This window comes from Sminthopsis crassicaudata, chromosome 6 (assembly GCF_048593235.1).
Source record: "Sminthopsis crassicaudata isolate SCR6 chromosome 6, ASM4859323v1, whole genome shotgun sequence".
In the NCBI taxonomy this organism is placed as follows: Eukaryota; Metazoa; Chordata; class Mammalia; order Dasyuromorphia; family Dasyuridae; genus Sminthopsis; species Sminthopsis crassicaudata.
Window position 1 is genome coordinate 256,756,839 of NC_133622.1, and position 12,390 is coordinate 256,769,228.

At 65.0% G+C, this 12,390-nt stretch overlaps 2 protein-coding genes across 18 annotated transcripts in view; one reads left to right on the forward strand and one right to left on the reverse strand.

The window, feature by feature from the left end:
* The window catches only part of CHID1 (chitinase domain containing 1), a 31,903-nt gene extending 31,003 nt beyond the window's left edge, over window positions 1-900 (forward strand). For 5 of the 8 annotated variants that reach the window (XM_074273599.1, XM_074273597.1, XM_074273596.1 and 2 more), the window contains one exon: window positions 655-900. In XM_074273599.1, coding sequence (XP_074129700.1) covers window positions 655-753 — 99 coding nt within the window. In that variant the 3' untranslated portion in view covers window positions 754-900. Of the gene's footprint in view, window positions 1-453 lie in introns of all 8 variants that reach the window. The other 3 variants (XM_074273595.1, XM_074273594.1, XM_074273593.1) reach the window with 1 other exon arrangement.
* Window positions 901-2,906: 2,006 nt separating this feature from the next.
* The window catches only part of TSPAN4 (tetraspanin 4), a 53,908-nt gene continuing 44,424 nt past the window's right edge, over window positions 2,907-12,390 (reverse strand). For 8 of the 10 annotated variants that reach the window (XM_074273604.1, XM_074273606.1, XM_074273603.1 and 5 more), the window contains 5 exons: window positions 9,428-9,502; window positions 7,747-7,848; window positions 4,602-4,733; window positions 4,195-4,278; window positions 2,907-3,521 (listed from right to left, as the gene is read on the reverse strand). In XM_074273604.1, coding sequence (XP_074129705.1) covers window positions 3,453-3,521; window positions 4,195-4,278; window positions 4,602-4,733; window positions 7,747-7,848; window positions 9,428-9,502 — 462 coding nt within the window. In that variant the 3' untranslated portion in view covers window positions 2,907-3,452. The remainder of the gene's footprint in view (window positions 3,522-4,194; window positions 4,279-4,601; window positions 4,734-7,746; window positions 7,849-9,427; window positions 9,503-12,390) is intronic. The other 2 variants (XR_012483226.1, XR_012483225.1) reach the window with 1 other exon arrangement.

Sequence of the window (12,390 nt, forward strand, 5' to 3'; positions counted from 1 at the left end):
GTGGAGCAGATGGGCCTGACTCTGCCCAGGAGGGCCATTGGTCTCCCAGAGCCGGCGTACCCTTGACCCCCCACCCTCCAACTTGGGGAAAGGCCGGAGTGAGAGCAGGCCGGGCCGTGCTACCCATGGGGCCCGGGTGCTGGATTCTGAGCTTCGCTCGATAGGACCAGAGCGTAATCCTGCAAGATATGGGGGGCATGCCAGAATGTTGGGGGGCCGCAAAGGTAGCCCCCACCAGCAGCCTCGGCTCCCGGCATTGGCCGCAGGTCCCGCTGGCTTAGCGAGGTGTTGTCTGGGCCGATCGTGCCCTCGTCCGGGGTCTCTGCAGGACCAAGGCCGGGGGCACGTGGGGATGAGATGGGCCCCCGAGGGACCTGGTTGGACCAGCTTGGTTCCCCCTTCATTTGGGTGACTTTTAGGGGGCTCTTTCTCTGTGTGACCTCTGACCCACAGACCTGCTCACGTGCAAAGGACAGGAACGTTTCAGCCCCTACTCCTTTTGTCAATTTGCCCTTCAGAGGCCACAGTCAGGGCCTTTGTGTCTCGGAGCGGGTTCTTCCCCACCTGGCGTTGGGCGCCCTCTGCCGAGCGCAGCGTTGCTCTCTGACCCGAGCACAGACCCCGGGAGTGACCGGGAGGTCTCCTCTCTCTCAGTCCATTCAGCTGCGGCTGGAGCTCGCCAAGGAGCTGGGCACGGGCGTTGCCATCTGGGAGCTGGGACAAGGCCTGGACTACTTCTACGACCTCCTGTGAGGCTGGGCGCCGAGCTCCCGCGGCTTCTCTCCTCAAACTGAGCCAGCGTCCTTGGTTGTACTTTTTTTAAGAATTAGACTTTTGTATGTCATTGGGGGTGACGGGGAAATCTCCGTGGAATACACGTGTCTGGTTCTTTCCTGTCAAGAGTTGGCTCTGGTGTCTCCCTGGGGCCGGGACCTCTTCTGTCCTGGAACTGAGAGGGAAGGGGGGCGCCCAGAGCCCGGGATCCCCGGGGACGAGCCTGCTGGAGGCCGCTCTGGTAGTGCTCATTAAGCCAGGCAGCTTTCAAAGGCAGCGCCCCCTGGGGACGGCCCTTGCAGGCGGTCCAGACGGCTCAGAAATGCCTGCTTAACCCTTGGCTTTCCACGGCAGCGGCTCCTGCAGCCAGCGCCCCAGGTGTGTGGACCCAGCCCGGCTGGGGATTTCCCAAGAGCCCTTGGGAGGGGGGAGAAGGGGAGGGGCCCACGGCCTGCTCTGGGCATCCCCAAGGGCCGGAGTCAGTGAGAGGCTGCCTGCACTTCCTCACACAAGCCCATGGAGCCACCCGCTCACCTGCACATGGGGGGGGCGCTGCTGTCAGTCAGGAGGGGGGGAGGGGAGTCTTCCATCAGCACCATGGTCAGCTCTGTGGGGGAGGGGGGATTCTTTCATCGGCTCCATGGGAACGCCTGGCCATCCTGAGGCTGGGGGGAGGTGGGAGGGAACTCTTCCGTCAGCACCACGGTCAGCTCCATCCCAGGGCTGGGGGAGGGGAGGACTTTCTCCCGAGTCCTAAGTCTCTGTGGGAAGCCTTAGCCTGGGGGAGGGGCGGGCCTTCGTCAGCACCAGGGCCAGCTCCGGGGAAAGGCCTGGGGCCGGGATCCAGGCTGGGCACAGATTTCCCGGCTCCAGGTCCGCGCTGGCAAATGGAGCCTCGCGCTGCCGGGACGGACTAATGGGCCCTTCGTTTTCCGCCGGAAGCTCCGGCCCCATTCCCTTGGACTCCCGAGCCCAGCCCCTGGCCCTGAGGGCCACAGAGCCGGCGGGAGAGGGGCCCTTCTCCCCCAGACTGCCCTGCCGTGGGGGGCGCCGGACCCCCTCCTGTTTTAACTCGGCCATAAGCGGATGCAGGCCGCCCACACCCCCCAGCCCCCCAGCTTCCTCCTCGGCCGAGGCTCCGAGCCGGCAGGTCCCGCAGGGCCCGGCCCCCTTTGTCCCCCTCCTCGCTGGGCAGGGGTCAGGCTCGGGACTAAAGGGGGGACGCTGTGGGCCCACGTGTACCCCGCGAATTGTGCGCAGGCCCTTCCCTGACTCCGCCATGAGCAGGACCAGCGATTCAGTATGGTTGGCAGGGAGTGCTCCCCCCACGCCCAAGGCAGCTTGGCAGGCGCCTCGGCTCCTCCCGTCAGGGAAGGGCCCCCAGGCAGATGCCCCGGCCCAGGACCCCACCAGGCCCAAGGAAAGCCCTTCCGCGCTGGGGTGGCTGCTGACAACGACCCCGGGCCCTCTAGGGAGACAGGACCGGGCTGCTCCTTCCCCCGGGCAATGGTTCCTTGGAGTCCATTCTGCACCCCCCAAAATCCCCTGCTCCTGCTTCAGCGTGTCTGCCTCGGCACTGACCCGGGCCGCCTCCCGGCCTCCCCCAGCCTCATCCCCCTCCAGCTTCCGGGTCCGGCCCCGCTGCGGGCCAGCCTGGTCCCGAGGGCCTCGGCGGGCATTGCGTCGGAGTTGGGGCCGAGGCTAGCCTCGCAGTTTGCACAGGGAAGAGAATACTTTGAACCCTGGTGCGAGCCCTCGGTGAGCCCCAGCCCCCTCCCCACCTCGGGGCGCCAGGAGCACTCCTTTACTAGAATGGCGGCTTGCGTCCGGCTCCTCAGGCTCGGACACAAGAAGCGCTGCATTCGCGCTGCTGCCCGGCGGCAGAGCGAGCGTGGTTTCAGCCCCCGGGCCCCCATCAGCGGCCCAGGCAGCCGAACTGCTCCGAGGGGACGGGAGCCCCGGCGCGGCCAGTTCGGGCCTAGGAGAGCTCTGGCTGCGCCGCTGGGGGGCTTGGCTGGGAGGGGCTAGTGTGTCCTCGGGTGTTCCCTCTCCAGATGAGTCTGGGGGGAGACCAGGTCCGAGGCAGGGGCCCCCGGGACCACAGCGGACGGACACACGCGTGGACAGAAGGCTGCTGCGCACTCACAACGTTTACTGAAGTCGAGACACATCCGCAAACACAAAGGAGCCTCCTGGGTCTGCCCCCCCCGCCCCCCGGGGCCGCCTCTGGTCCGAGTCCCGCAGATGGTAAATGGGAGGACTCACCCGCCAGCAGCAGGGAGCACTGCGGGGGCAGCGGGGAGGGGCACTCTCCTTTCACCGACCTGCTCTGGTCCCTCCCCGACCTTAGGGGGCGCCCGCCTGGAGGGGCAGACTCCTCCTGAGTGGGGCTCTGGGGGCAAACACAAGGAAGGCCTGAGGAGCCGGAGCCCGGGGCAGACTGACCGAGGATGCAGCGGGGGTTTCGGGGGAAGCCCCCCAAGCGCTCCGGGTCAGTGGGGGGGGGGGCTGCTCAGGTCCTGGGCGCCCGCCCTTGACCTTGGGCCCTCCTGGGCTGGGGGTCCGTGCCCCCCCCCCGGGAAGCCGTTTACGAGGGTGACTAAATAGGGTGAATGAACGTGAAGGAAACTGTCCCCGGGTCCTTTGGGAGGGAGGCGGGGGCGGCCGCAGGCTTGGCTCTACGCGCAGTAGGTGTCTGCCTTCACCACTTGGCAATACATGGTCATGGCGAAGGTCAGGCCGAGAATCTACAAGAAACAGGGAGGGGGGTGAGCTCCTGGGCTCCCCCTTCCCGGACTTGTCCCCCTCCCCTTTCGTGGTGTCTTCTGCCAGAGGAAGGTTCTCGAGGGCAGGGGCTGCCTGGCTTCATGCCCTTATCCCCAGGGCCGGCTCAGGGCCTGGCACTTCATGTTTATTGGCAGCTGACCTCCTGGGAGCGGCCCAGCCCGCAGCCATCCATTCGTTCATTCACAGGCCTTTAAGCCAGGACCCCAGGAGGGCCAAGCGGAGAAGAAAACTGGGAAGAAGCTGAGCCCCCGTGCCCAAATCCCCGGCCGGGGGGGGGGGGCTGACTCAGTTTCCCCATCTATACAGGGGGAGGCTTGGTCCCAGAGCTCTCCAGGTCCCAGCTCTGAGCTCATGTGGCGCCACCTGCAGTGGCTGAGGGAAAGCAGCTGAGGAAGGGGCTGCCATCCTTGGGTCGGGTTTGGGCCCCGGGACGGCGGCAGCCCACGGGCACCAGCTGTTGGGACCCTCGCTCCCTAAGGCAGCTCACCGGCTCTCCAGGGGATCACCGGGCCGTGGGAGGGGCCTGGGTGGGGCCCATCTAACCCCAGGCCAGAGGAAGGTCCAGGTCCCTGGGGCGCCCCCTGCCCCAGGCCGCCTCCTAGATCCCGATGGTCCAGAGCCAGGCTCCCTCACCTGGACCAGAGCCGTGCACAGCCCGAAGATCCCCACGGCCAGGAGGTTTTCCTGAAGCCAGATCTTCACCGTCTCATAGCAGGGCTGGAAAGACAGCAAGCCTCAGCTGGGCTCGGCCCCCAGAAGCCCCTCCGGCGGGGACGTCCGAGGTCCTGGAGACCGACCCAGTGTGGCGACCTAGAACCTCTCAGGGGCCCTGCCTCCCACAGACCTGCCAGATCCACCTGCTCTGAGACCAGAAGCTTGGGGGCAGGAAACTAGGCGTGGGGGCCCCGCAGGGACTTGGCCGCGGCCCCGGCTGACTGTGGGACCCTCTCCCACCATGAGTCGGGCAAGGGGCCCCGGGGAATGGCACCGTCACTAAGGAGACTCCCGGGACGGCAGGCTGGGGGCTCGCCCGGACTCACTGCTTTCCACCAGGTGCCCGGAGAATGGAGCCCGCAGCTCTCGCTGAACTCCAGGCAGCAGGAGTCGGGCACCCTCGTGCTGTTGTACACCTCGAACCAGTCGGTGTAGTTGGAGACCCCACAGCACCGGAACTGGAAGAGCAGAAAGACCGGGAGGACGCGGGGTGGGGGGCTGCCCTGTGTCCAGGCAGTGTCTGCACCCCTCAGATGCAAGCACCCCTTGGGCAGCCTGAGGGTACCCGGGAGGGCTTGGAAAAACCTCAGGCTGCCCGCCCCCTAACCCCGCTGCCCCCACAAGACTCCAGGCAAGCGAGAACTGGAAGGAAAACCCCTGGACAATGTTGATTTCCTAACATCAAACGTGCCGGCACAAACAAAACCAATGCAGCTAAAATTAGAAGAGCAGCAGGAAAATGGGGAAAGGCTTTGCGGGAAGTTTCTCTGCTAAAGGCCTTATTTTTAAGATGTGTAGAGCATTGAGTCAAATTTATAAGAGTCATTCCCCAATCGATGAAGTGGCCAAAGAATATAAACAGTCTTCTGAGGAAGAACTCCAAGCAGTCCGTAACCATATAAAATTCGAGAAGGGAAAAGAAGAAAAAACATGCTCACATTCACCAACTTTTTTGTCCATTTTTGGCAAAGTTAACAAAAAGGGGAAATAACTTCTGGAGGGGTTAGGAAAAAGCAGCGACATTCGGGTCCTGGAAAGAAGCTGAGAACCATTCTGAGAACAGTTTGGAACTACGCCCCCAAAGCTATTGAATTGTGCCTAGCATCTGACCTAGGGATACTTGTCCTAAGTCTACACCCGCAAGGAACTTTGGAAACAAATGCACAAAAATATTCCTAGCGGCCTTCTTGCAGTGGCAAAGGGCCCAGCAGCCGGGAACGGCGCAACAACTGCTGCCCTATGAATGCGATGGAGCCATAAGACGTTGTGGGGGGAGGGGATTCAGAGAAATCTGAGTAGCCTTGTATGAACTGAGGCAGAGGAGAGGGAGCCGGCCGGGCGAAGACAACCGTGACCAATCCGGACCAGCCTCCGGAGGCTGTGAGGGGAAGACCGAGGAGCCGTCCCTCCCAAGCCCCGAGCGGCTCCACCGGGACGGCCCAGGGGGTTCCCCAAGCCTGCCTCCTCCCCGTGTCCTTGGGGGCTTGGATCGGGCTCACCCTCACAGTCTCGGGGCACAGAGGCTCTCTAACAAGGAACAGGGAGGGCTTCTGGGCAGCCGGCCCAGCGCTGTCCACACTGGCCGGTGCTGACGCCGACGCCTGGGATCTGGGGCTGGGAGGGAAGCTGGCCGGCCGGCCGGGCAGGCGGCCCCACGGTGACCGCAGTCTTCCCGGCCCGGGCCGCTCTCCATCGCGCAGCCAGACTGCCAGCAGGTGGCTGGCTCCGCGCCGTCGCAGAATGAGTCAAAGGCAAATAGAGGGGGCTCTGTCCTTCCGCTTGTTTACGGCACCGCGCGGATGAGTCTCTGCGGGCGCCCCCGCCTCCCGCACTGACATTTGGGAGGGAGGACGCTGCTGACTGATGGCGGACATGGCAGGCGGGGACCTTTGGGAAATCGTTTCCTCCTGACTCTTGGCTCCTTGCCTCTGCTCAGAAATGGGAGTGGGAGTGCTGGCGGGAAGGGATTGACAGCCCCGGCCCAAGGCTCAGCTCCCCCTGCCTGGGCGGCTGGTCCCGCACCTCCTGGCCGGCAGGGCCCGGCTCGGGGCCTCCTCCCAGAAGCACTCGGGAGCCTGTGCTACTTCCTCAGTGGGCCGGCCGCCTGGGCCGCACTCCTCTCCCCTCTTCCCTCACTTGCTGACTTTCCCTGGCTGGGGCCGGGGGGCTGTGGGCAAGCCGGCTGCCGGTGACAAGAGGGGAATTTGCCCGAATTGGCCACAGGAAGGTGCAGCAGCAAAGGGGCAGCTTTGCTGAACTCTGTGTGTCCGCTCCTTCTGCCCCCAGTGGGAGGGAGGGCAGCGTCCCCGAGCCCCGGCTTCTCTCCCCATATCCCCTCTGCTGGACCCAAACCTGGACCCAGTCCATAAGGGGCAAAGCTGCCACACAGAGAAACATCAATGGGAAGAGGAGCACAGCAACCGCCACCACCCCTTCCCCGGGTAAGTTCTGGGGCCGTGGGGTCCAGAGAACTCTGGGAAAGGCCCTGAGGAAGCCAGGCTCAGAGAACCAGCCCAAAGGGTCCCCCGACGTCATCACCCTGAGCACTGCCCTGTCCAGCTAAAACTCAGGAACTTCCTTCATCTGTTCACCAAGTGCCAGGCGCCCCTTGGGACGTTTCAGCCACATTGAGGACAAAGGAGGGTCAGAGAAGGGGCAGGAGCTTGGCCCTGTCTGCCAGGGAACACCAGAGGACCCAGACAGAGAGCACCACACGCTCCCTGCTTCAGCCCCCCCCCCCCCAACAAGCACTGGAGCAGGAGAAGGAAGGCAGCAGCCAGTGGTCCCTGCCCTCGGGGGCTTCCAGCCCACTCTTCCAGACAGTAATCAGCCCGGGCTTGGCCCAATGGCTGGGGGAGGGGCCGTACAGATGGACTCATTGCAAGGAAATGGAGAAAGTCCCTGGATCCACTGGGAGACTCTGGGAAAGACCCCAAGGAAAGGGAAAGCGTCAAACATCACCTCAGTCCCCCCCAAAAACCACCCCCTGGTGAGCCGACTTCTTCCCCTGAAACCCTTGGCCGACCAACCCGGGCCAGCCAAACTGCATCCAGACGGTCAGACCGGCGACAGACAGGCTGCACACTGGCCAGATGAAAGGCAGCTTGGAGATCCCCCTCACCTAGATTTTCCCAGAGCACTGGGCAAAATCCCTCGGACAAGATGGAAGCCTGGGCTAGGCCCCAGCACGGTGAGGAGGGGGCGAACCGCTCGGGCAGCCGGAAAACCGCAGTCCTGAGTGGAAGCGGCTCTGCAGGAGCCCCCCCCGAGCATCCGTCCTGGGCCGCTGGACGCTCATTCGAGCCCTCAGACAGGGCCTTCTGTCTGCTGGGCTGGCCCTCTGGCAGCTGACAGAGCTGGGAGGAAAAGCTCCCTCCGGAGCCGCAGACCGCGACCAGCCAGAAGAGACCCTAGCCGAGGCTCTGCTGAGCAAGGGCCGAGCACCTGGCCGAGCACCGTGGGAGCACTTACATCTGTCTGGATGATGCTCCAAGCATTGGTGAGACCGATGTTCCCCTCAGTCCCGTACAAGTGCAGCCCCTTCTTCAGGTCCCGCTGGGCGTACGTGTCAATCTGGAAGAGAAGCAGAGGAGGCTGGGAGGCTCCCACAGGGATGGAGGCCGCCCTGGAGGAGCGGAGACCCCGCAGGTGCCTGCCCCTGGCAGCCCCACCCCCTAGGGCGTTGATGAGCCCTCCCTTCCAGCTGGCTCCCTGAGGTGAATTCATGCTAATTTACTGCAGCCCCCATTTATACAGGACACTTTCCTGGAGGGACCCTGAGGGCCGGGGCGGGGGAACAAGCACCGTGGCCTCCATTTGGCTGAAAAGGAACCGGGCTGGAGCTTTGTCTAAGGGCACACAGCTGGGAGGTTTCAGTCAGGACTGCGAGGTGCCTGAGAACCAAGAGGCGGCCTGTGGGCTGGGCCGGCGGCTGCTCTGAGGACGGTGCCCCGAGTTCCGGGGCTCGGGGCCCCTAGCCAGAGCTGGCCTGAGCAGGGGAGCCCACGAGCTCGCCGGTGGAGGGCTCCTGGCAGGACCGGCACAAGTCTAAGCCTCCCTGGTCCTTGCAGGGTCACCGAGCAGGCTGGCCTCTCCTCCTGCCCCTCCCAGGCTGCCCCTGCCTCACCTCCGGCCCATTGTAGAAGCCCAGGGGCTCCAGTCGCCGCTGGGAGCCAGAGAAGAGAGGTAGGTGCTTAAGGACCCTTGGCGGGACGAGCTGAGGGTCCTGCCGTCCACTTATTCCGGAGGCCCAGACCAGATGGGCCCGTCTTTTCTGACCACTACCGGATCTTCCTCTGCTTTCTTCCACAACACTCAGCCAGGCTATATCGGGGTTTCACCCCCCCAGCCCTGGGGTCTTCTCTGGCCGGGCTGGGCTGGAAGGGGCATGGTGCAGAGGGAGGGGGAACTGGGGACCCACAGCAGGTTCTAGGGGCTTTGTTTGCAGGCAGCCAACAGCCTCAGACACCAGCTCCAGGGCAGAAGAGCCAGCCCCTCCCTGACACCCGGAAGGCGGACGTGGGCCTCTGGGAATGGGATTTCAGGTGCTCGCCAAGGGAACCTCGGGAACCGGGGACCACAGCCTCAGGAGTCCCTCCCTCCAGCCCCCCTCATTTGCATGCTCATTTTCTGTGGTCCAGGCTGATTCTGGAGGAAAGAACTCCATTTGACGACATCCTTCCTCCCTCAAACAGCCCAATTCACAGGGCTGGAACAACCAAGCCCAGCCTCTGTTTTAAGCTCAGAACCTGCAAGTGTAGACAGCTCCCAAGAACTCCAGGCCCCTCGGGCCTTCCTCACTGGCCACCCGGCCCCTCAGGCCTTCCTCACTGGCCACCCGGCCCCTCGGGCCTTCCTCACTGGCCACCAGGCCTTTCAGACCTTCCTCACTGGCCACTAGGTCCCTCGGCTTTTTGTCAAGTGCCAAACACACAGTAGGCGCTCCATAAATGTGTGTCCCCTCCCCTTCAATGCAGAGGATCCCCAGACCTACTGCTCCAGCTGGCCCTCTGCGGCCCCGGCCCAAGGACGCGCCAGTAACAGCGGGCACAGTGAGGGGTGCAGGAGGGAGCCCCTCACTCTGCAGTGAGGCCGATGGGTAACCGGCGAGGGATGAGGGGGACGGAGAAGCAGACAGCCGGCAGCCACTTACCTGGTCTGTGTAGACAAAGAAGAGGATGGCCACGGTGAGCTCCAGCAGGAACACAATTAACAGCATGACGAAGAACTGAGGAAGAGAGGAAGGTGTCAGAGACAGCAAGGCCCCCAGTGCCCACTCAGGAGGCAGCCCCAGCCCCAGTGCCCCCCCCCCCCCCCCCCGCAGCCCCAGCCCCAGTGCCCCCCCCAGGCAGCCCCAGCCCCAGTGCCCCCCCCCAGGCAGCCCCAGCCCCAGTCCCCCCCCAGGCAGCCCCAGCCCCAGTCCCCCCCCCAGGAGGCAGCCCCAGCCCCAGTGCCCACCCAGGCAGCCCCAGCCCCAGTCCCCCCCCAGGCAGCCCCCCCCAGGCAGCCCCAGCCCCAGTGCCCACCCAAGTGGAACCATGACCAAGTCCTTCCCTTCAGAGCGTGTGGGGGGTGCACACGTGGGCGGCTAACATACATGAGCAACAGAGGGATGACCCCGGGAAAGAAGCAGATTGTGGGGGGCGCCCGAGGGCATTCTGGGGTAGAACCCAGGCGGGCGCTGGGAACCAGAGGTGCAAGTCGGGATGCAGGGGGGAGGGAAGAGGAAGGGGACCAGGACCGCCGCAGGCGGACCGTTCCTCCAGGGAGGGTTTTTATCCCTTAAATAACACAGGAATGGGGTGGGCTGAGAATCCAAAGCCCCGCCCCCAGCCAGTCTCCTAGTTTTCGTCCTCCTCTCCCGCCCCCTCAAAGCCCACGGGGATCCTCCCCCTCCAGAAGCCTCTCTCGTCCCGATTAATGGCCCTCCCCGGCCCCAAGAGCGGCCACGCCTTCCCCCAGCCCTCCCGCAGCCCCTCGGAAGGCGGGATGATTCAGAGAGGGGGAGGGGAGGCGGCCGCTGCGGCTGATGAGAAGCGGAACCCTTGAACCCATAAATTTTCAGGATAAAATAAAGGGCCAAAGACGGTAGGGAAGGAAAGACAATTTCCCAGGAGCACAAGCCCGCCCTTCTCCCACCTCCGGGGAAAAGCGGGGGAGAGGGTTAGGAGGCCAGGGAGAGGCAGGAGGGGGGGAGGGAGGGGCGTGGGGGGTCAGGTTGGGCTCCGGAGGTCCCTCCCGCTTGGGACGGGAACACTCCAGCTCTGCCAGGGCTGGCGCTGGCCTGGGTCTCACCCACCGCTCCCACTCCCTTCTCCGCCACGGCGGCCGCGTCTCCTGTGGGCTCACCTAGACTCCATTCTCTGCGGCCCCGAGCCCCCCCCCCCCCCAGCGCCAGAACCCTAAATGGCGGGGCGGCCCAGCCCCTGCGGCCACAAGCAGAACCACACAGAGCTTGGGGCGGGCTGGAACGGCGGGAAGCTCCCTGGGGGGGGGGGGGGCAGGACCCTGGCGGCGGGGGGCGCGCCGGAATCTCCAGCGGGTAGGGAATCCCAATGAGCCCGGGTCTCGGGAGAGCGGGAGTCGGGAAGGCGTCTTCTCCGCCGAACAGCGCGGCCGGGACTAGGAATGAGCCTGCGTCCTGGGGACCGGCCCTCCCGCTTCAGTGAAGGGGCTGGAGATCGGGCGTACAGAAAGCAGAGCGTGGGAGCGCTGCCCTCCATGGATGACGGCGCCCTGCTGGTGCTGGGGCTCCGCCGCCCAAGCCTGATCACCAGGGAGCGGACACAGATGAAGGGCCCTAAGCCGGGGGTCCTGGAAGAACAAGGGGCGGCAGAGGAAACCGAAAGGTCCCTCTCCGCTGGCAGTGTGAGTCCGGCAGACGGAAGGGCCAACCTCTGATGCAAGTCTTTCCTTCCGCGGGTCTGGGGGCGGCTCTGTCCCTGCAGGGCGGTGCTGCCCAGAAGCCCCTCTGGAATATTCTCTCTAAAGTGTAATGTTCTGGGTTCGATTTGCTTGGGGTCTCCGGAGGCAGCCTTCCTTTCAGTTCAGTAACCACCACACGTGCAGCCAGGGATTCGGGGCCTTGATGGTCTTTTTCCAGTTCTTGTCTCCTTTCCTGCGGCCGGTTAGCTTTCTTAGAGTCCAGATCCTTTATCCTCTCCCTCCTGGGGCTGGGCAGCCTTCTGGAGGCCTTTCAGTCTGCCCTTGGTCCTGAGAGCTGGAGCTCCGGCCTCCTTCCCCGCCCGCTGAATCTCCCCGAATTCCAAGGGCTTGTGCTTCAGCCTCAGCCACCACCCAGGTGGGCGATGGAATGAATCTGGCCCAGCCTCGGGAGCTTCCGCTGCGCTTGTCCGGCTGCGCTTGTCCGGCTGCCCTTGTCCGGCTGCGCTTGTCCGGCTGCCCTTGTCCGGCTGCGCTTGTCCGGCTGCGCTTGTCCGGCTGCCCTTGTCCGGCTGCGCTTGTCCGGCTGCGCTTGTCCGGCTGCCCTTGTCCGGCTGCGCTTGTCCGGCTGCCCTTGTCCGGCTGCGCTTGTCCGGCTGCCCTTGTCCGGCTGCGCTTGTCCGGCTGCGCTTGTCCGGCTGCGCTTGTCCGGCTGCCCTTGTCCGGCTGCGCTTGTCCGGCTGCCCTTGTCCGGCTGCGCTTGTCCGGCTGCCCTTGTCCCGCTGCGCTTGTCCGGCTGCCCTTGTCCGGCTGCGCTTGTCCGGCTGCCCTTGTCCGGCTGCCCTTGTCCGGCTGCGCTTGTCCGGCTGCGCTTGTCCGGCTGCCCTTGTCCGGCTGCGCTTGTCCGGCTGCCCTTGTCCGGCTGCGCTTGTCCGGCTGCGCTTGTCCGGCTGCCCTTGTCCGGCTGCGCTTGTCCGGCTGCCCTTGTCCCGCTGCGCTTGTCCGGCTGCCCTTGTCCGGCTGCGCTTGTCCGGCTGCGCTTGTCCGGCTGCCCTTGTCCGGCTGCGCTTGTCCGGCTGCGCTTGTCCGGCTGCCCTTGTCCGGCTGCGCTTGTCCGGCTGCCCTTGTCCGGCTGCGCTTGTCCGGCTGCGCTTGTCCGGCTGCCCTTGTCCGGCTGCGCTTGTCCGGCTGCCCTTGTCCGGCTGCGCTTGTCCGGCTGCGCTTGTCCGGCTG